At 56.1% G+C, this 20,777-nt stretch overlaps 2 protein-coding genes across 5 annotated transcripts in view; one reads left to right on the top strand and one right to left on the bottom strand.

Annotated features, from left to right (window-relative positions):
• The first annotated feature begins 1,173 nt into the window (after positions 1 to 1,173).
• Positions 1,174 to 18,213, top strand: RHOF (ras homolog family member F, filopodia associated). 2 transcript variants are annotated; one of them, XM_008005007.3, is made up of 5 exons: positions 1,186 to 1,604; positions 1,859 to 1,946; positions 14,918 to 15,027; positions 15,106 to 15,240; positions 16,439 to 18,213. In XM_008005007.3, the coding sequence occupies exons 1-5, from the start codon at positions 1,467 to 1,469 to the stop codon at positions 16,601 to 16,603; spliced, it is 636 nt and encodes a 211-aa protein (XP_008003198.1). In that variant the 5' UTR covers positions 1,186 to 1,466; the 3' UTR covers positions 16,604 to 18,213. The 2 variants fall into 2 exon arrangements, with proteins under 2 accessions (XP_008003197.1, XP_008003198.1); XM_008005006.3 differs by having other exon boundaries at positions 1,174 to 1,604; positions 14,918 to 15,240.
• Positions 14,055 to 20,777, bottom strand: part of TMEM120B (transmembrane protein 120B) — a 74,604-nt gene continuing 67,881 nt past the window's right edge. For all 3 annotated transcript variants that reach the window (XM_073021174.1, XM_008005003.3, XM_073021175.1), the window contains one exon: positions 14,055 to 20,325. In XM_073021174.1, the coding sequence (XP_072877275.1) occupies positions 20,274 to 20,325 (52 nt within the window). In that variant the 3' untranslated portion in view covers positions 14,055 to 20,273. The remainder of the gene's footprint in view (positions 20,326 to 20,777) is intronic.

Genomic DNA, 20,777 nt, shown 5'->3' with positions numbered 1-20,777 from the left:
TGGTCTTGGGATTCTGTGGGCGGTCGCTGCTGCCCTCTGGTGGTCAGACCGTGCCTTCCTTGCTGCGGCTGAGAACCTTGACCATGGAACTGCCAGGTTGGCGGTTTTCCTCCACGAAGTGAGGTTTACATGAGCCTTGCCGAGATCTTGAAAACTGGGAGTCTTTGGGGTGGGATCGCCAGCAAAAAGATCTTGAGTCCTGCCAGCCCCTATCTGAGGAAACTACGGAAGGTCACTTGCCCCCAACTATGCTGCTGTTGAGGTTTTGTTAGAAATGGGCTCTTCTACCCCAGCTGGTAGGATCCCACTCTCGGCCATGCTCCCGTGCCTATCTGCCGTGGAGCAGCTCCAGGGAGGTCCCTCTGCCACCCTATCCACTCACCTGGCTGGTGCAGAGGGCAGTCATCCTGCCCGGGGTGAGGGGTAAGACCCGGGTGATTCAGCCAGCAGCCCTGATAGCACTACCTACAGTAAGTGCTCAACAAAAGCTGTTTTGATCATGGGACGGGAGAGTTGGGGGGATTCCTGAGATGAAGGACATGTGGCTGCTGGCAAGGAAACGCATTTTCTTACATTTCTAGATGGGTGTGGGGTTAGTCTCCAAAGCTCAAGGAGAGGGATCAAGCTGACTTCAACTAGAGCTACTCCAACCTGCCCCTCCCTGACGGCGTCTTGCGTGGTTCACGCCTCTGGCTCCTGTCGGAAGGAGGCGCCCGCCCTTCGTGGTTTGGGGCCAACCTGCGGCCGGCGCCGAGACTATTGCCCGGCAGAGGGCGCTGGACGTCCACCCTGCAGCCCGGGGTCGGGGTGCGGGTAAGCGGAGTCCAGTCCCACACCCCGAACCCGCGTACACGCAGGGGTCCCTAGGCCAGGCGAGGTGGGCAGACACGACCCTCGCGTCAGCATCTTCCCTGGGGCCACCGCAGCTACCTCCTGTGGGGAAACTGAGGCCAGAGGCGGACATGCGCCAAGCCACGCCGCTGGGGCAGTGCAAAGTTGGGCTCTTCCCGGAGCTCGAGGCCTGGGGCTCCTCGAACCAGGTGCACAGCCAGCCAATCCGGGAGGTCCTGTCTGGCCGCGCCGACCAATCAGAGGGTCCCTGCCGTAGGCGGAGCCTGCCAATCAGGGGCACCTGGAGTCGCTGGGCAGCCACGATCGGGTCTCGCCGGCGAGGGGCGCGCCGTGACGCGCAGAGGGTGGCAGTGGGATGGGGGTGGGAGCTTCCCTCGCAGCTAAGCCCCGTTTCTCCGGTGCCGCAGTATCCCTGGGACTGAGGCTGAATACTCACACCCAGGGCTGGGACCTTAGCAGAAAGGGAACTGAGGCTGGGAGGTCGGCCGGGAGGCTGCCTGGCGGAGGTGGTGCCGCTCTGAGTGGGCGGGGCTAGTTCCCGCCCCGCCCCGCCCCCGACCTCTTGGCTCCGCTAGTGCCGGGCGCGCAGCCGCCAGTGCTGCGGGCTCCGGGCTATGGATGCCCCCGGGGCCCCGGCCCCGACCGCCGCCCCCGGTCCGGGCAGGAAGGAGCTGAAGATCGTGATCGTTGGTGACGGCGGCTGCGGCAAGACCTCGCTGCTCATGGTGTACAGCCAGGGCTCCTTCCCCGAGGTGAGGCCCGCAGCGGGGCTGGGGTGGGGGCGATGGACGCCCCTCAGCCTGAGCCCAGAGCCCCGACCCTCGGTCCCCGGCGTCGCGAGTACGGAGAGGCGGCCGCCACCCCGGGTCGCCCCTCGGGAATTCCAGAGCCCAGCGGGGTGAGGGGGTGCTGATCCGGGACGAGTGAGGGGGGTGGACAGTGGGTTTAGCTGGAAGCTTAGCCCCCGCAGGCCCCACTAAGGACCAACCGACCCCCTCTCCCGCAGCACTATGCCCCGTCGGTGTTCGAGAAGTACACGGCCAGTGTGACCGTTGGCAGCAAGGAGGTGACCCTGAATCTCTACGACACAGCCGGTGAGTGCGCCTGCGCCCCCGGGGTCCCGGGGGTCCGCCCGCCCGAAGGGTTTCCCCTCCCGGGCGTCCCCCACCGGGCGTCCCCGCCCAGCAGCCTTGCCAGGGTCCTGGCCGGCTCTTCACTCCTGGAGGCCGCTCAGGGGCGCTGGCTGCGCGACCCTAGAGGCCAAGCCCTATATGTAAGTGGAGAGTGTGGAGGAGGAGGTGAACTCCGGGGCCACCCTCCCAGCTCTGTGCTGAGAGCCCACAGCTCGTTCCTCTCTTGTGGTTCTAGAAAGCAGTGGGCTGCTCTTGGGCCTCCCATGGTTCCAGGATTGCTGCGCTGCCTGCTGTGGTCTCTGCAGACTCTGTGGGCTGCAGATTTGACCCCCCTGGTGCTCGGATTGCCTGGGCTGTGTGTCTGGGTCCTGTGGTTCTGGGATGCTCCCGGCTGCAAATCAGCCTGTGGCTCCAGGGCTCTGTGGCCTGCGCTCTGCAGCCTGAGGTTCTGGGGTTCTGTGGATGCGAGTTCTGTGTCTGCAGCTCCCAGGATTCCACGGCTTGCAGTTGGTTCTGGAATTGTGTGGCTACAATTATTTCTGTGCTTTCCCAGTTCCCTGGGACAAAACCAGACAGTGTAGAAAATGAACTGAGGAAGGAACGGAGCACTGGGGGCAGGGGCCCCACCCCAGGCTCTGCCTGCCACCTGCAGCCCCCCATGGGCGGTCTATGGATTTATGTGCAATTGCTTGGGAGTCGGTGTTGTGAGGGGTGGGGACGGGAGAAACACAGTCAGTGGGAGGACCCTGACTCCCATCTGGGCTTCATCAACATTGGGGACCAAAGGTTGACATCCCCAGGTGAGGCCTCACCCCACCTCTGTGACTCAGTGTTTAGTGACCTGCAGGGAACCACGTCACCAGGTGGCCCTCTCCTGCCAGCCAAGCCTTGTATATGTGAGGTGAGGTCAGACACTGACGTAGGATGGAACCAAAATCCAGACACCTCCACCCCCAGGTAGACCTTGGAGAGGACCCGAAAAGGGGCTGTCCTAGCTCAGAGCCCCCTCCATTCCGACTTCAGCAGGTCCTACCATGGGCTCTGAGAAACCTGTCTTTGTGGGATGTGGGCCCTATGGGGCCACCCCCAAAACAAGGCCTGTCTCTAGCCCCTGGTGAGCTGGGAGAGCTGAGATGTCAGAGGAATTCCCGAGGTGTGGCCCAGAGGGTAGTAAGAGTCATGGTCTGGGACCCTTTTACTTTCTTGTTTCTTGTCCAGGAGCCAGGGAGGGGCGAGGTCATTAACCGCACTTTTTGAGTCCAGTGCTCCTGAGTGGAGACATTTACAGCAGCCCCACTGCCCTGCAGGAGCCCGGAGGCTTTTTCCTTCCTCCTCCTCTACCCTCAGGGCCTCCCCTATCAGGCCCCGGGGTTCACTGTTCAGGGCAGCCTCCACATCATGAGAACAGGGATGGCCTTTCTGGCCTTGCCCAGAGAGCGATGCTCAAGGAACATGTCAGAGTAGATTGTGGTGTGGAGATTCTGGAAAGCTGCAAGGTATTATAGGAAGAATTTGTGCAAAGAGCTGCTACCGGAGGGATGGAGGAGCGTCCCCTGCTACAGTTACCAGAAGCAGGCGACCGCCAGCACTATGGGGATCCCACCCATCCTGTTCCTGCCACCCTCTTTGGAGTCAGATCTGGGCTTTGACCCCAGCTCTATTGGCTACGTATCATTGGGGATGTCTGGGCCTCAGTTTCCTGATCTATCATGAGCACTAAGAGGGTCATGAGGATTAAATCAGATTAATATATTATGTCCACCAACCTGCCCTACATGGTGAAACCCCATCTCTACTAAAAATCCAAAAATTAGCTGGGCATGGTGGTGGGCACCTGTAATCCCAGCTACTTGGGAGGCTGAGGCAGGAGAATCATTTGAACCCAGGAGGTGGAGGTTGCAGTGAGCCGAGATTGTGCCATTGCACTCCAGCCTAGGCGACAGGGCGAGACTCCGTCTCCCAGCACTTTGGGAGGCTGAGGCAGGAGGATTGCTTGAAGCCAGGAGTTCAAGACCAGCCTGGGCAACATGACGAAACCCCGTCTCTACTAAAAATACAAAAAATACAAAAATTAGCCAGGCATAGTGGCACACGCCTATAGTCCCAGCTACTTGGAAGGCTGACGCAGGAGAATTGCTTGAACCTAGGAGGCAGAGGTTGCAGTGAGTTAAGATCACACCACTGCATTCCAGCCTGGGCAACAGAGCGTGACCCTGTTTCAAAAAATTAAAATTAAAAAAAATTAAAAAGACCCTCCTACCATCCCTGCCCAGCCCTAGCTCGATCCTGTGCTTTGGAATCTACAGTGCCATGCCCCGAGCTGGCCCCCAGCCCCTGCTGCAGTGGGGAGTCTTCCCTGGCAAGTCTCTTCCAAGCAGCAGAGAAGCAGGGCTCATGGGGGGAGGCTGGCCTCACAGTCTGACAGACCAAGGAGGGGTACCCAGGGAGAAGAAATCTGGCTGCTCCCTGTAGGGGGTGTCCCCCCATGACTGGGGAAGGCCTACTCATAGGAGGAAATCCCCTGGTCAGTGAGTGCCACCAGGGAGAGCCCAGGTCCCAGTGCTTGTCATGGAGCAAGGCTTGGAAGGTGATGGAATGAATGGGTAATAGGTCCGAATGCCGGAGATGATGTATCTCTGTCTGCAGGTGGACGGCTCTCGGGAGAACATGACAGAAAGCCATGGCCAGGAGGTCACATAGAGAGAGGCAAAAGGCCAAGAGGGTGAGGGAATGGCCAAGCCAGAAATGAGTCTAGTAAACGTAGTTGTAGAAAGTTCTAGAACCCAATAGGCTACACCCAGTGGCGGAAGGGGCGTCTTCCCAACTGGTGGCCACCAGAGCTGTGAGACAGGGGTGGCTCTCGGAGGCTGAATTTCTCCACACCCAGACCCTGCCCACAGGAGCCCTGGTGGAAGGCCTGTCTGGCTGTCTCCATCCTGAGGAAGTAGTTACGGACACCACAGCGGAGGGTGGGCAGATGGGGTGACAGGATTCTCAGGGCTCAGAGGGGAAGGGGCGGGGGCCGTGGCACCCACTGCTCTGTTGGCCTCACCCGGGCCCCGACATCCTCTGAGGCAGGAAGCTGCGGTGAAGTCTGAAGTTTCCTGGGCAGGGAGAGGCGGGGTGAGGTGGGCTGTGAAGACGCAGATGGGAGACTGAGCTTATCGGGGCCAAGGTGTGGGGTCCAGGGTTGGAGGGGCACAGAATGGGGTGCGGGTTGCCCTGGGAGCAGTGGTCCCCTTCTCAGCCTGAGATGGGAACAGAAAGAAAATTGGCGGGCAATGGAGTAGGAGTTGCTAAGACAAGGAACCAGGGACAGGTGGGTGTCGTGAGCACCAGAAGCACCGGGGGCCTGGGCTGAGCCAAGGCTGGGGTCACCCAGAAGGTGGTCTCAGCTCCCAGCTGGGGCTGCGCAGCCCCTGTCTTCCTGGGGAAGCACAGGTGGCCCCCAGCAGAGTGAGTAAAAGTGGGTTCCTCTTCCCTTCTCACGCTGCCAGCACCCCTCCCTGACCAACGGTCCAGCTGGAGCTGGGGGCCGCCTGCCCTGTGTGTCCTCCTGAAGATGTGAGGTCTTCTCTCCTTAACTCTGCCCTGGGCCTTAGAGACCCCTGTCCCTGGAAGCAGGACTGCCTTGGCAAAGCCTCATCCCACCAAGAAAATAGCCCTGTGTGCGGCATGAGCCTCCCTTCCCCCAGCCCTGCCGCACCGCCCAAGTGTACGTCAGAACAATGGGCGGCTTCACGGGCCTAGAGACTTCCTCACCAGAAGCACGTGCATCCTTTGCGTATAATTCCTGGGTTTTTTTGTTTTTTGGTTTTTGGTTTTTTTTGGTGGGTGGGGGCTGTGGTTAGAGACAGGGTCTCGCTCTGTCACCCAGGCTGGAGTCTGTAGCATGATCATAACTCACTGCAGCCTCAGCCTCTTGGGCACAAGTGATCCTCTCACCTCAGCCTCCCAAAGTGCTGGGATTACAGGTGTGAGCCACCATGCCTGGTCTCCTGGGCCGTTTTAACGTCTAAGCCCATCTGCAGTGGCTGGATGGGCCCCCCTGTGACTACGGGCAGGTGACATGGACCCTTTCAGCCCCAGGATCATTTTCGTAGAATGTAGAGGGTAATGGTATCACCTGGTGGCTGGGAGGCCCCTAAAGCTTCTGGGTCCAAAGATTCTGGAGGTTCTGACCCCCCCCCCGCCATGCCAGGCTATGAACTTCTCCTGGAAGTTTCTGTTTCAAGAGTAACCCGGCCGGGCGCGGTGGCTCAAGCCTGTAATCCCAGCACTTTGGGAGGCCGAGATGGGCGGATCACGAGGTCAGGAGATCGAGACCGTCCTGGCTAACGCGGTGAAACCCCGTCTCTACTAAAAAATACAAAAAACTAGCCGGGCGTGGTGGCGGGCGCCTGTAGTCCCAGCTACTAGGGAGGCTGAGGCAGGAGAATGGCGTGAACCCGGTAGGTGGAGCTTGCAGTGAGCTGAGATCTGGCCACTGCACCCCAGCCTGGGCGACAGAGCGAGACTCCATCTCAAAAAAAAAAAAAAAAAAAAGTAACCCAATAGCCGTCTTCCTGCCTCCCAGCACTGCCCCCGACTCTGCCCCCGCCCCCCGTCCCGGCACCACTCCCGCTCCAAGCTCCAAGCCTTGCCTCCCTTCTCCTGGGCTTTCACCTTCCAGATTAGGGGTGGGGTTATCACTGTTATCACCCCCTCTCCCAGATAAGGAAATTGACACCCAGAGAGGGAAATGTGGGCGTCAATTCGAGATGTGGAGGCTGCCCTGAACAGTCCCGCCCAGAATGTGCATGAGTGAATGGAACCTGACCCCCGACTCATACGAGAGAAGGTATTTATTAACAGTACACTCCCCCATCCCCAAGTGGGCATGGGATTGGTGCACACGGAAGTACATCCTCTGCAGGCCTGGTCCCCCTAACCCCCCATGCCCCAAAGGCCCACACTGAATTCTAGGGAAGGCTGGGCTGGGCAGCGTCAAGCCAGGATGGCAACCTGGAGGAAGCGCTGGAGTCAGAGCTGGCTGCCTCTCCCTTCCCAGAGGCCCTCTTTCTTGAGAGGGCCGACATTTTTCCTCACCTGGTCAGGACTGGGACAAGTAGGGTGAGGATTCCTTCCTGTTTTCTGGGGTAGGCTAAGAAAAAAAAAATACCCCAGTAGGGTCCTCTGTTATTTACAAAGCTTCCCCTTAACTGTGTGGCCTGGGGCAAGTCACTCCAGCTCTCTATGCTTCCGTTTCTCAGCCTGTAAAATGGGGCCAACAATAGTGTCTACCTTATAGGGTTTTTTGGGGAAAGATGAGTTAATCCAGGTGAATGGCTTCGAGCTAGACCTGGCATGTAACACAGAAGCCTTCATGGATAGGTGCTGCCAGAGTCACAGTGGTCTACTCCTGCAGCCCCAGCTCCTCGGGAGGCTGAGGCAGAAGGATGGCTTGAGCCCAGGAGATTGAGGCTGGAGTAAGCTGTGATCACACCACTGCGCTCCAGCCTGGGCAACAGAGCAAAACCCTTTTTTTTTTTTTTTTTCCGAGGCAGAGTCTCACTCTGTTGCCCAGACTGGAGTGTAGTGGTTTGATCTCAGCTCACTGCAGCCTCTGCCTCCCTAGCTCAAGTGATTCTCCTGCCTCAGCCTCCCAAGTAGCTAGGATTACAGGCATGTGCCACCACGCCTGGCTAATTTTTGTATTTTTAGTAGAGACAGCGTTTCATGTTGCCCAGGCTGGTCTTGAACTCTTGACCTCAAGTGATCCGCCCGCCTCAGCCTCCCAAAGTGCTGGGATTACAAGCATGAGCCACGGCGCCAGGCCTAGACCGTGACTTTTATATGAGAGAGAGAGAGTCGATATTAAACATCTTTATTATTACTGTCATCAAGGCTCACTCACTTTTTGCATCTCCATTTCACAGATGAGGAAACTGAGGCCCAGAGGTTAATTCCCAGCTGAGAAGGCTGGGGACAGCTTCCTGGAAGAACTGGTGCTTTTAGAATGACCTGGCAGGCAGCTGACCTTGGGGACTGGTTGGCCTCTGGCTCACAGGGTGCTTGTCTCTGACCTTGACGAAGGCCCCCTCCACCACTTGGGCTCTTAACAGGAAGAACTGTCCCCGCCCAGCGTACCTCCCGGGGGGACTGCTTGAATGAACACAGGTCAGGAAGTGGAATGCCCTTGCCAAGGCTGCAGGGGCACCTAAAGCCGGAGAGATGACTATTAACCCTCTTCACCCACTCCTTCCTTTGAGCCTTCCTTCACCACATGTGTATTGCGCTCACCTGTGTTCCTAGGGGCACAACAGTGAACAGCACAGAGGTGGTTCCTGCCCGCCCGAGAGGCAAACAAAAACACCCAGAGAATTACTGTTTTTTTGTTTTTTATTTTTGTTTTTGTTTTGAGGCAGAGTTCTCTGTCCCCCAGGCTGTAGTGAAATGGCACGATCTCAGCTCACCGCAACCTCAGCCTCCCAGGTTCAAGCGATTCTCCAGCCTCAGCCTCCCAAGTAGCTGGGACTACAGGTGCCCACCACCACACCCGGCTAGTTTTTGTATTTTTGGTAGAGACGAAGGTTCACCATGTTGGTCAGGCTAGTCTCGAACTCCTGACCTCAAGTGATCCACCTGCCTCCACCTCCCAAAGTGCTGGGATTACAGGTGTGAATCACCACGCCTGACCCCAGAGAAGTATTGTGAAATCAGGTAGGGGTGAGAGGCATGAGTAAAGCCCCCGTCATGTGGCAGACTGCCAAGGAGGCTGTTTCAGAGCAGTCAGGAAAGGTCTCTGGGAGGAGGCGACATTCCATGGAGCCCTGAAGGAGAGGAGGGAAGGAGCCACACTGTTCCCTGTTGAAAGAACCTCCTGGAGGAGTGAACAGCAAGGGCAGAGGCCCCAGGAGAGGCGGGCAGGCTGTGATTGCCTCCAGCGCTCCGGGGCTGACTTCTTCCTTCACCCGCTGCAGCCTGATGCCTGCCCCGCCACCTCCTGTCCTGATGTCACTGCAGGCTGTAGTTGCCAAACCCAGTGGGCAAGTCTCAACCCTTGTCTCTGCTGTGTGTGACAAGAGTGGAACAACCTTGACAGACGTGGCAGCTCATGCCTGTAACTCCAGCACTTTGGGAGGCTGAGGCAGGTGGATCACCTCAGGTCAGGAGTTTGAGACTAGCCTGGCCAACATGGTGAAACCCCGTCTCTACTAAAATACAAAAGAAAGTCGGGCGCTGTGGCTCACACCTGTAATCCCAGCACTTTGGGAGGCTGAGGCAGGTGGATCACGAGGTCAGGCGATCAAGACCATCCTGGCTAACACGGTGAAACCCCGCCTCTACTAAAAATACAAAAAATTAGCTTGGCGTGGTGGCGGGCACCTGTAGTCCCAGTTACATGGGAGGCTGAGGCAGGAGAATTGCTTGAACCTGGAAGGCGGAGGTTGCAGTGAGCCAAGATCGCACCACTGCACTCCAGCCTGGGTGACAGAGTGAGACTCTCTCAAAAATAAAATAAAATAATAAAAATACAAAAAAAATTAGCCAGGCATGTTGGCACCTGCCTTAGTCCCAGCTACTCAAGAGGCTGAGGCAGGAGAACCATTTGAACCCAGGAGGCGGAGCTTACAGTGAGCCGAGGTCGTGCCACTGCACTCCAGCCTGGGCAACCGAGCAAGACCCTGTCTCCAAAAAAAAAAAAAAAAGTAAAGAAGAAAAGAAAAAAAGAAATGAGAGAAGCCGTCCAAGGGGGCTCTATTTTACAAACTTATCCGAGGTTTCACTTTCTGTAGTTTCAGTTACCTGAGGTCTGAAAGTATTAAATGGAAAATTCCAGAAATAATTCATAAATTTGAGATCATGCACCGCTCTGTGTAGCGTGATGAGATTGCACGCGGTCCCGCTGTATCCCACCCGGGATGTGATTCGCCCCTTCCTCTGTGTATCCCTGCTGGAGACACCACCTGCCCATAAGTCAGTCAGCAGCTGGCTGGGTAACAGGCCAGGCTGGTCTTGAACTCCTGAGTTCAAGTGATCCGCCCGCCTCGGCTTCCCAGAGTGCTGGGATTACAGGTGTGAGCCACGGTGCCTGGCCCCGTTTTATTATTATTGTTGTTTATCTCTTACTGTGCCTAAGTCATAAACTAAGCTGTCTTATAGATGTGTACATATAGGAAAAAAACAGCATATCTAGGGTTCTAGATTGTCCGTGGTTTCATACATCCACTGGGGGTCTTGGAATCCACCCTTGTGGGTTGGGGGGACTACTGTACCTGTTCGCTCCTGCCATAGTTGTAAAAGAGAATATGTTATGCCAGAACTATGAACCCCATTGTTACATCTTAAAGGACCAGAACCTATTTTTGCACAATACACGTTAGTGTGTATCAGCAGAAGGAACATCCCACTTGGAATTTCATGAGCTGGGGTTAACTCCTGGCCCAGTCACTGAGTCATTGACCTCAAGCCAGTCACTTCACTGCTGTGACTCTCAGGCTCTTCCTATGCAGTGCGAGTGTTCATCATTTCCCTGCCACATCTGGCTGTCATGTAAGGATTTCTTTTTTTTTTTTTTTTCTTTTTTTTGAGATGAAGTCTCACTGTGTCACCCAGGCTGGAGTACGGTGGCATGATCTCGGGGCTCACTGCACCCTCCACCTCCCAGGTTCAAGCAATTCTCCTGCCTTAGCCTCTGGAGTAACTGGGATTACAGGCACCTGCCACCACGCCCAGTTAATTTTTGTATTTTTAGTAGAGACGGGGTCTCGCCATCTTGGTTAGGCTGGTCTCGAACTCCTGACCTCGTGATCCCCCTGCCTCGGCCTCCCAAAGTGCTGGGATTACAGGCGTGAGCCACTGCGCCCAGCTTTTTTTTTTTTTTTTTTTTTTTTTTTTGAGACTGAGTCTCGCTCGGTCTCCAGGCTGGAGTTCAGTGGCATGATCTTGGCTCACTGCAACCTCCACCTCCCAGGTTCAAGCAATTTTCCTGCCTCAGCTTCCCGAGTAGCTGAGACTACAGGCTCACACCACCACGCCCAGCTAATTTTTGTATTTTTAGTAGAGACAGCGTTTCATCATGTTGGCGAGGATGGTCTCGATCTCTTGACCTCATAATTCACCTGCCTCAGCCTCCCAAAGTGCTGGGATTACAGGCATGAGCCATCACGCCTTGCCAAGGATTTCTTAATCATTTCTAGACTAAAGCACCCTGAAAACTGCATAGAGTATAGGATGTATTATTACAAAGGCAGGTGCAGAGGGCAGGCAGTTATCCTCAAAAGGGAAAAAATGTAACTGTTTAATCTGGATGTTTAAGAATAAAATGCTAGGGAGAAAATGGTGAAAAGAGCAATGGGAGAAGGACCTTCCAGTCCTGTGGAACAGCAAGCACAAAGGCCCGGGCATGAGAGCTTCGTGGGTTTGAGAAACAGTGAGGTGGCGCTTTGGCTGGACTGCAGTGAGCAAGTGGGTGTGGCAGAAGATGAAGTCATGTGAACCAGGGGAGATGTTTGGATTTTATACAAAGAGCAATAGGGGCCAGGCATGGTGGCTGATGCCTATAATCCCAGCACTCTGGGAGGCCGAGGCAGGTGCATCACCAGAGGTCAGGAGTTCAAGACCAGCCTGGCCAAGATGGTGAAACCTTGTCTCTACTAAAAAAATACAAAAATTTCATGCCTGTAATCCCAGCACTTTGGGAGGTTGCGGTGAGCAGATCACCAGAGATCAGGAGTTCGAGACCAGCCTGACCAACATGGAGAAACCCGTCTCTACTAAAAATACAAAATTAGCTGGGCGTGGTGGTACGTGCCTGTAGTCCTAGCTACTCAGGAGGCTGAGGCAGGAGAATCACTTGAACCTGGGAGGTGGAGGTTGTGGTGAGCTGAGATCGTGCCATTGTACTCCAGCCTGGGTAACAAGAACAAAACTGTCTCAAAAACAAAACAAAACAAACAAAAATTAGGCGTGGTGGCGCGCGCCTGTAATCTCAGCTACTTGGGAGGCTGTGGCAGAATTGCTTGAACCCGGCAGGCAGAGGTTGCAGTGAGCTGAGATTGGGACACTGCACTCCAGCCTGGGTGACAGAGCGAGACTCTTGTCAAAAAAATAAAAAAAAAAAAAAAAAAAAAAAAAAATTGGGGGGGAGCAATAGGGAGTCATTGAAGATGCTTCTGTTGTGGAGAGGGGGGCAGGATAGGACTTGTGTTTTAAGATCCATCCAGCTGTCAGGTGGATAATGGATTCATCGAAGGGCTGTAGGCCAGGGAAGAGGGACAGATGAGGGCTTAGATGAGGATGGTGTAGGGAAGGGGCGGGGTGGGGGGGCGGTGATGGTGGCCAGCAGTAGACAGGGCCCTGCTGTCCAGTGGAACTTTCTGCAGTGGAGGAAATGCTGTGCACCTGCACCAATCATTGTATTGGCCATGAGCCCCGGGTGGCAGTTCATCACCTGAAATGTGGCTTGTGCAACTGAGGAGCTGAATGCTTCATGTTAATTCATTTTTTTTTTTTATTTTTTTCTGAGATAGAGTTTCGCTCTTGTCACCCAGGCTGGAGTGCAATGGCGTGATCTCCGGTCACTACAACCTCTGCCTCCTGGGTTCAAGTGATTCTCCAGCTTCAGCCTCCCAAGTAGCTGGAACTACAGGCACCCACCACCACACCTGGCTAATTTTTGTATTTTAGTAGATACGGGGGTTTCACCATGTTGGCTAGGATGGTCTCGAACCCCTGACCTCAGGTGATCTGCCCGCCTCGGCCTCCCAAAGTGTTGGGATTACAGGTGTGAGCCACTGTGCCCAGCCAATGTTAATTCATTAATTCAAGCTAATTAATAGGGCTAGTGGCTACCCTGTTGGACAGCACAGATCTAGGAAGATGTGGACAGAGGTTACCAAGAAGGGACAGCTGGGGACAGGAAAAGGGCTTGAATAACATGCAGGTCAGTTTCCCAGTGTCTTACAAGGACGTCTCCAGCTTTGTTGGGGGGGTGGTTCAGGTCTGAGACCTTGCTCTGCCCAGTGTCAGGGGACACCAGCATGGACAGCCCTCCTAGCCCAGCCGTTGCTGTCCTGGTGGCTTCCGTTCACTGAACACTCTTTCATGGCCCCGGGTGGCAGTTCATCACCTGAAATGCGGCTTGTGCAACTGAGAAGTTGAATGCTTCATGTTCATTCATTTTTTATTTTTATTTTTTTTGAGACAGAGTTTCGCTCTTGTCACCCAGGCTGGAGTGCAATGGCCTGCCTTGGCTGGTGACAGCCCCATGAGGTAGATTTTATGATTTTCATGTTCCAGGTAGGGAAGCCAAGACTCCCACCGCTGTCCTGTCTAAGTCAAGGTCACACAGCCAGTGGGGGCAGAGCTGGGATTTGAACACGTGTCTCATCTGCCTCTAGTGACCTCACCCTTAAGCACTGTTCCATGGTGGAGCTGGCCAAGGACTTCTGGAGGTCCCTGGGTTGAGGGGGAGCCAGTGAGGAGAGGGTAGCCACACCCTGTCACCAGCAAAGCGGCAGGAGCAGACATGGCCTGGTGGTGCTCCGTGGAGAGGCCACTTGTCCTAAGAGGTGTTTGGCAGGGAAGGAGCGGAGGGCAGGCTGGCACTGCCCAGCACCTGCAGCAGCTGAGGACGGGGTAGGGGGATTCCTGGGCCTCCAAGTCCCTTGTTCAGTGGAAGGAAGTCGAGGGGTGGGGGGCTGGTCACCAATGAGCCTGAAAAGCTCTCAGTTCTCACTGTGGGGATTTTAAAAAAATACCGGGGCATGATGACTAAGTGCAGTGTAGAACCCTGGGCTGGGCCAGCTCCTCAACGGGGAAAAAATAAAGGACGATATTGGTGAAATGGTCAAAATCTGACTATGGCCTGTGGATCGGATTGGAATGCAGAGTCCATGCGGTTTCCTGGGCTCGGGGCAGGGGAGAGAATGCCCTTGTTCTCAGCAGATGGCGCCGAGCTAAGGGGTGAAGAGGCAGGTGTCTGCAGTTACCGTGCCCTGATAGGGAGAAACAGAAATGTCTGTCTCCAGATAAAGCCAGAGGGGCCGATGCAAACAGGTGGTGAATCACAGTCAGAGCTCTTCACACTCTTTGTTGCAATTTTACTGTAAGTTTGAAACTGTCAATATAAAAAGTTACAAAGAATTGCTTATAAAGAAGAAGGGAAAAAAAAAGCAGACCCAACCAAGCTCAAGCCTAGATCGGTGTTTGGATTCAGCTCGTGTTGGGGCAGGGCCAGGCATCAGGATTAAAGTATCCCCCCATGAGTATGCTCTGTGAATCTGGGTGGGGAGGGTGCTTAGGTGCTGTTCCCAGCAACCCACCACCCGCCTCCTAGTGCTTGCAAGAATGGGCAGGGAACTCAGTCGACTGCATCAGAACCCGAGAAGCTGGAGGTTGAAGCCAGACACCAGCCTCTCGGGACTTGGGGACACTGTGAGTCCACCCAGCCCCACGGGTCTGAATCTTTGGGAAGGGGAGGGTTCCAGTCTGCGCTCTGCCCCTAAGCATCAGGGCAGGGGGATCACACTGGCATCATCGCTAGCAGTTTCTCCAGCCCCAGCCCTAGAATCAGGCCAAGCTCTCAGCACTGCGTGGGTTTGATCTCGAGGATTCTTTACCACCATCCAGAACTGGGGGGCTGCCACTCATGGGTTCTGTTGTTGTTAAGAGACAGGGTCTTGCTCTGTCACCCAGGCTGGAGTGCAGTGGCATGATCATGGCTCACTGTAGCCTCGACCTCCTGGGCTCAAGCGATCCTCCAGCCTCAGCCTCCCGAGTAGCTGGCACCACAGGCCTGTGCCACCACTCCTGGCTTGCTGCCCATTGTATAGATGAGGAAATTGAGGCCTTAAGGCAGGGTCACTTGCCTGGCCCCTTCCCCTTCACCCATCACAGTCCAGACAGGGAGGGGACGTCCCCTGACCCACCCTGCTCTCTGCTTTCAGGGCAGGAAGACTATGACCGGCTGCGGCCCCTGTCCTACCAGAACACCCACCTCGTGCTCATCTGCTATGACGTCATGAACCCCACCAGCTACGACAACGTCCTCATCAAGGTGAGGCTGGTCTCCTGGGTGGCGGCCCCACATCTGGGCCCGGCTGCACCCCTGATCCCCTGCCTCCTCCCTCCACAGTGGTTCCCTGAGGTCACGCACTTCTGCCGCGGGATCCCCATGGTGCTCATTGGCTGCAAGACAGACCTGAGGAAGGACAAGGAGCAGCTGCGGAAGCTCCGGGCTGCCCAGCTGGAGCCCATCACCTACATGCAGGTGGGCCAGGGGCCAAGACCCTGGGGCGCAGCCGTGGCTGTAAAGCCTCCCCGACCTTTGGCCTCTGCAACTGGGGTGCCTTAGCGGCCTTTCAGGGAGCTGAGGGAAGCAGGATTCTAAGAATAATTTTTAAATATTAGTATTGATGGCCTGTGAACCTGAGCACTTTACACGACTACTCTCAATCCGTAGGACTCAGGCAGGTGCTGTTCACATCCCCCAGTTTACAGCGGAGACAATGAGGCCCAGAGAGGTTAAGCAGCTTGCCCAGGGTCACAGAGCTAGCCAGAAGTGGAGCCAGGATCTGGTCCCATGCACTGCGCTCCAAATTCTGTGCTATGAGCCACTGTGCTGCGCTGCGCGCTGCGCTGTGCTGTGCTGTCCGCCTTGTTTGAAAGGGCCAATTGACCGTGCAACTCTTTGGGTGAGGCATGGGGGAATAAACAGAATAAAAGGAATGTAAAGGCAAAAAGAAACTTTCACAAGAAATAACCATTAATAAGGGCAAATTCAGCTGGGCATAGTGGCTCACGCCTGTAATCCCAGCACTTTGGGAGGCCAAGGCGGGCGAATCACCTGAGGTCAGGAGTTCAAGACCAGCCTGACCAACATGAAGAAACCCCATCTCTACTAAAAATACAACATTAGCTGGGCATGGTGGCGCATGCCTGTAATCCCAGCTACTTGGGAGGCTGAGGGAGGAGAATCGCTTGAACCTGGGAGATGGAGGTTGTGATGAGCCAAGATCGTGCCACTGCGCTCTAGCCTGGGCAACAAGAGCAAAACTCCGCCTCAAAAATAAATAAATAAAAGGGCAAATTCATTTGCCTAAGTTGTACTTTCAGAGAAGAGAGAGGTGGCTGGAAGGCCTGTCTTGAGGCCTCCAACTCTTCTCACAGGCCTGGGAGACACACCTGGGGGAACCAACCCCGGGTCTCAGGATTCAGCCCCTCCCTGCCTGAAGCTGGAGAGAAGCCAGCGTGGGGGCCTGGACAGGGCTTCTTCCAACCTGGGGGATGCACTGCACTGTCCCTCCATTCCACCCACACACTGTGAGGGCCAGCCGGGATGGAGGAGACAGGCCCAAAACAAGGCCTCCACCCCGGGAGAGTCCTCAGAACCAGTCCCAAACCCACCAGGTGGTTCCAGGAGACCTCCAGGGGCCCCTCACCTAATGCTGGCTTCTCCTCCCACCCAGGGCCTGAGCGCCTGCGAACAGATCCGAGCTGCTCTCTACCTGGAATGTTCCGCCAAGTTTCGTGAGAATGTGGAGGACGTCTTCCGGGAGGCCGCCAAGGTGGCTCTCAGCGCTCTGAAGAAGGCGCAGCGGCACAAGAAGCACCGGCTCTGCCTGCTGCTCTGACCCAGGGCGGACAGACCTCACGACAGCACTGACAGGGGCCCCAGGTGCTGACTGCACCAGGGAGGCTGCCCCATCCTGACCCTCCAGCTCACGGTGTCTGGGGCCTGCAGCTAGACTCTTGGAACATTCTGGAACTCTCTCCTTTCCTGATTGGGGCTCTGACCACAAACTCCCCTCCAGGCTAACCCTGGGACAGGGTGGTGATGTGGGTGCAGGAGCCAGTGTCTGTTCTCGGGACTCGGAAGGGCCCTCATCACAGCCACCCCCACCATGAGTGTCTTCCCAGTGCAGACTCAAGTTATGCTTGAAATGAAAAAGTCCATCTGGTGGTGGGTAAACGTGGACCTGGCACTGTTCCACGCAGGCGCCCCAAGCCTGCCACTCCTGTGTCCCCACCTCCCTGGGCTCCCGAGATAGGCACCGCTATATCCTCCAGCTCCTTCCTTCCTTCCCCCAGGAACACGGGGGCCACCAAGGGGGCTGGGCCTATCAGGAGAACACAGGCTGCAGCCTGGTGGAGGGGCTGGCACCCACCCCTCCCATCTCCACCCCACATGGAAGACTTGTCTTCAGCTTGGCCACTGTCTTTGCAGAGCTGGGCACATGTGCCCAGGGGGCAGAAAAAACGGCTTCTCAGTTGTTAAAAGTATACCCTGGACCACCCATCTGACCATCTCTTCAAGGTCTCATCACCAGGACAGGACTGGCCCATTTAGTCCTCAAGCGCCACTTCTACCAGCCTGTGGAGTTCAGGAGGCGAGACACCCCAGCCTCCTATGAGAACTGATGGGATCTACCCTCTGTCCGCACAGGACTTTCTCAGAACTGGTTCACAGACCACCTGTGTCACCAACAGCCAGATACCTAATCCCCGAGTCTCCTTTGGGAAGGTCTGGGGTCGAGGGTCTGGGAATTTTTTTTTTTGGGACAGAGTCTCGTTCTGTCGCCCAGGCTGGAGTCCAGTGGTACGGTCTTGGCTCACTGCAAGCTCCACCTCCTGGGTTCAAGTGATTCTCTAGCCTCAGCCTCCTGAGTAGCTGGGATTACAGGCATGCACCACCACATCCGGCTAATTTTTTTGTATTTTTAGTAGAGACGGGGTTTCACCATATTGGCCAGGCTGGTCTCGAACTCCTGACTTTGTGATCCACCCGCCTTGGCCTCCCAAGTGCTGGGATTACAGGCATGAGCCACTGCACCTGGCCCAGGACTTTTAAAACAAGTATCCCAGGGGATTCCGGTGCCTACCAGAGGTCACAAGCTGCTTGGCTCTGGAGTGCACCTAGGATTGGGTGCCGCCTAAGATGGGATAACGGCTTCAGGCGACTCCTAGCCTTCCCGGTATCTCTTGCCTTGGCCCCCCTGGCCCAGTGCTGGGGTGTCAGCTAAGCCTGAGAAGTCAGGTCACCAAAGGAAGAAGCCTTCTGAGAGCCTCCCCACCCCACCCAGGTTCCCAAGGCCCTGCTGTCCCCTGGGGAATCAACCAAGGAGCTCTTGTTCTCAAAGAACCCACGGCCTCGTGATGGTCTAAGGTAGAGGTCTGAAAACTACAGCCTGTGGGCCACATCTGGCCACAGCCTGATGTGTAAATAAAGTTTTATTGGAACACAGCCACACCCATTCCTTTGTGCATTGCCTTTTCCGTGGCTGCAGGCAAGAGTAGCTGCCACACAGACCACCTGGCCCATAAAGCTCAAAATAGCTGCCATCCGACCCTTTATAGCCAGCTAGCTGACTGCTAGTCTAGGGCAAACGCAGGGGCCTAAAAAGGGTTAGAAAGGAGACCAGAATGAAGGGCAGGCATTTGGGAGTGGCGTGGCCTGTGGCGACTGGAGAGCAGGCATCCTGTGCCATGGGGATGTTGCCAGGTTCATTTTTCTAGGGAAAGCAGAAATCTGGATTTTTATGTGGAATCTCACTGTAGGAGAGGGGAAATCTCATTTTAAAAATGTAATCAGACCAGGCACAGTGGCTCACACCTGTAATCCCAGCACTTTGGGAGGCCAAGATAGGAGGATCAGTTGAGCCCATGAGTTGGAGACCAGCCTGGGCAACATAGCGAGACCTCATCTCTACTAAAAAAACATTAAAAAGTGGCAGGGTGGCTAGGCGTGGTGGCTCACGCATGTAATCCCAGCACTTTGGGAGGCCGAAGCAGGCAGATCACGAGGTCAAGAGATTGAGACCATCCTGGCAAACATGGTGAAACCCTGTCTCTACTAAAAATACCAAAAAAAAGCCAGGTATGGTGGCATGCGCCTGTAATCCCAGCTACTCAGGAGGCTGAGGCAGGAGAATCGCTTGAACCCGGGAGGCAGAGGTTGCAGTGAGCTCAGATCGTGTCACTGCACTCCAGCCTGGGTGACAGATACTCTCTCACCAAAAAAAAAAAGCAGGGCATGGTGGTGCGCGCTTGTGGTCCCAGCTGCTCCAGAGGGTGAGGTGGGAGGATCTCTTGAGCCCTGGAGACGGAGGCTGCAGTGAGCTATGATCGTGCCACTGCACTCCAGCCTAGGCAACAGAGACCCTGTCCCCACCGCCAAAAAATATTCAAAATTTTAAAATGCCTTGGGAATTGTAACAAGGCATGCCTGTGGGCACTGCTGTGAGGTCTGGCCTAGGGATTTGTAGGGCCCTGGTTAGCGGGAGCTGAGGCCCATATATGAATGGCGGGGCAGAGCACTGAGCCGAACCTGCTGGCCTCTCCACCTCCTGTCGAATGCAGAGTCTCACCCAAGTGGTGCCCAGTGGCTCTGGCCCCACCTCAGGTGCGGCCCCTGGGGGTGAACCTGCCAGGCATCCCCACCTCCCTCCCACAACATCCAGAACCTCCGGAAAGGAGAGGGGAGGTGGGTCCCCTCCACAGGGGCCAAGGGTCTTGGTCCCACTCCCCAGGTACCTGCGGCGAGACTGCAGGAAGGTGGGCTGCAGGATGGGGGGTCAGGGAACCCTGAAGTGCAGGCGGGAATGTCCTTTTCCCCTTGGACTACCTAGGGCCCGGGTCACCCTCTGGTGGCGACTCTGCTCACAGCCTGACTCAGGACGCCCCCAGCGCTCCCAGTGGCAAGAAGAGCACGAGGCAGACACAGTGGGTCTCTGAGAACTTAAATAACCCTCTCCACTCGGCGGGGTGGGTGAGGAGGGGGCTCACAGCAGAAGCAGAGTGGCCCCGGGGTGGGGGCGCCACAGGACACTGAGGGTTCACACCACCCCAGCCTGGGCCTGGTAAGTAGCAGGTCAGCATAAATCCAACCCCGCGAGGCACATCCAAACCCCACCCAGAGGGGTTCAAATGACAGGAGTGGGAACAGAGGGGCTCCCTGAGGCTTCAGGCCCCATCCCCAGGAAGACTGGCCTGGCCTCGGCCACCTTCAAGCATGGGGGGAGGCCTCGGGTTCCAGGGACGATGGGGGACCCAGCATTAAATATGTCATAAATAGGTGGGTGGACAGGCGGGGCTCACATTCCCCTAGTCCGTTGGGGTCCGCTGGGGGACCAGGGCCTGGGCCCTCTCCCAGCGACGCCACGTGCCTGAGATGGTGACTGGGAAGAAGGCCGGAAGCCCCCTGCAGTCTGAAGTCTGGGCCGAGGGCACAGGAGCCTGAGGCTCACGGCTGCTTTGTCTTGCCTCTGTTCTTCTGGAGCTTGGCATGCACGACTTTGAGCGTGGTCAGGAAGTTGCCGAGGAAGAGGATGAGGAAGGTGAGCGCCAGCACGAACACCTGGGGAGTCCAGAGAGGAGGGCCAGGCTGGGGCATCTGCCCTGCTGAACCCCTGCCCCCAGCACCCCAGAATCTACAGCACAGCTACTCCCAAACTGCAGGGTTCTGCCACTGAAGGCAGAGATTCAGGAGACCTGGGTGAAGGGGTGAGGCCTCAGGCTTGGGCAAGGCCTGGGAAGGGCTCTATGGGGCGAACCTCCTTGGGATCCATAGATTGGGAGAGACTCTACCCCTAGCCCTTCCAGGAGCCTCCCCCCAAGCACACCACACACACACACACACACACACACACACACACATACACACCCCCCCCAAACCTGCGAGCCCAGCCCGCCCCAGGAACCTCCCCAGCACACCACACACATGCACACACCCCACCCCCACATCTGCCATCCCAGCCCTCCCCAGGAATCTGCACCCCAACATGCCACACATACACCTCATCCCTGCTA

This window comes from Chlorocebus sabaeus, chromosome 11 (genome assembly GCF_047675955.1).
Source record: "Chlorocebus sabaeus isolate Y175 chromosome 11, mChlSab1.0.hap1, whole genome shotgun sequence".
Classification (NCBI taxonomy): Eukaryota; Metazoa; Chordata; class Mammalia; order Primates; family Cercopithecidae; genus Chlorocebus; species Chlorocebus sabaeus.
The sequence above is the reverse complement of the archived record's forward strand: the minus strand, read 5'-3'. Positions and strand labels throughout refer to the sequence as shown.

Excerpts from the sequence above, each read along its gene's own strand:
- RHOF (XM_008005006.3), top strand. The coding sequence starts at position 1,467 with ATGGATGCCCCCGGGGCCCCGGCCCCGACCGCCGCCCCCGGTCCGGGC. Across the intron at positions 1,605-1,858 it reads GCCAGGGCTCCTTCCCCGAG|CACTATGCCCCGTCGGTGTT; the intron begins GTGAGGCCCGCA and ends CCTCTCCCGCAG. Across the intron at positions 1,947-14,917 it reads GAATCTCTACGACACAGCCG|GGCAGGAAGACTATGACCGG; the intron begins GTGAGTGCGCCT and ends CTCTGCTTTCAG.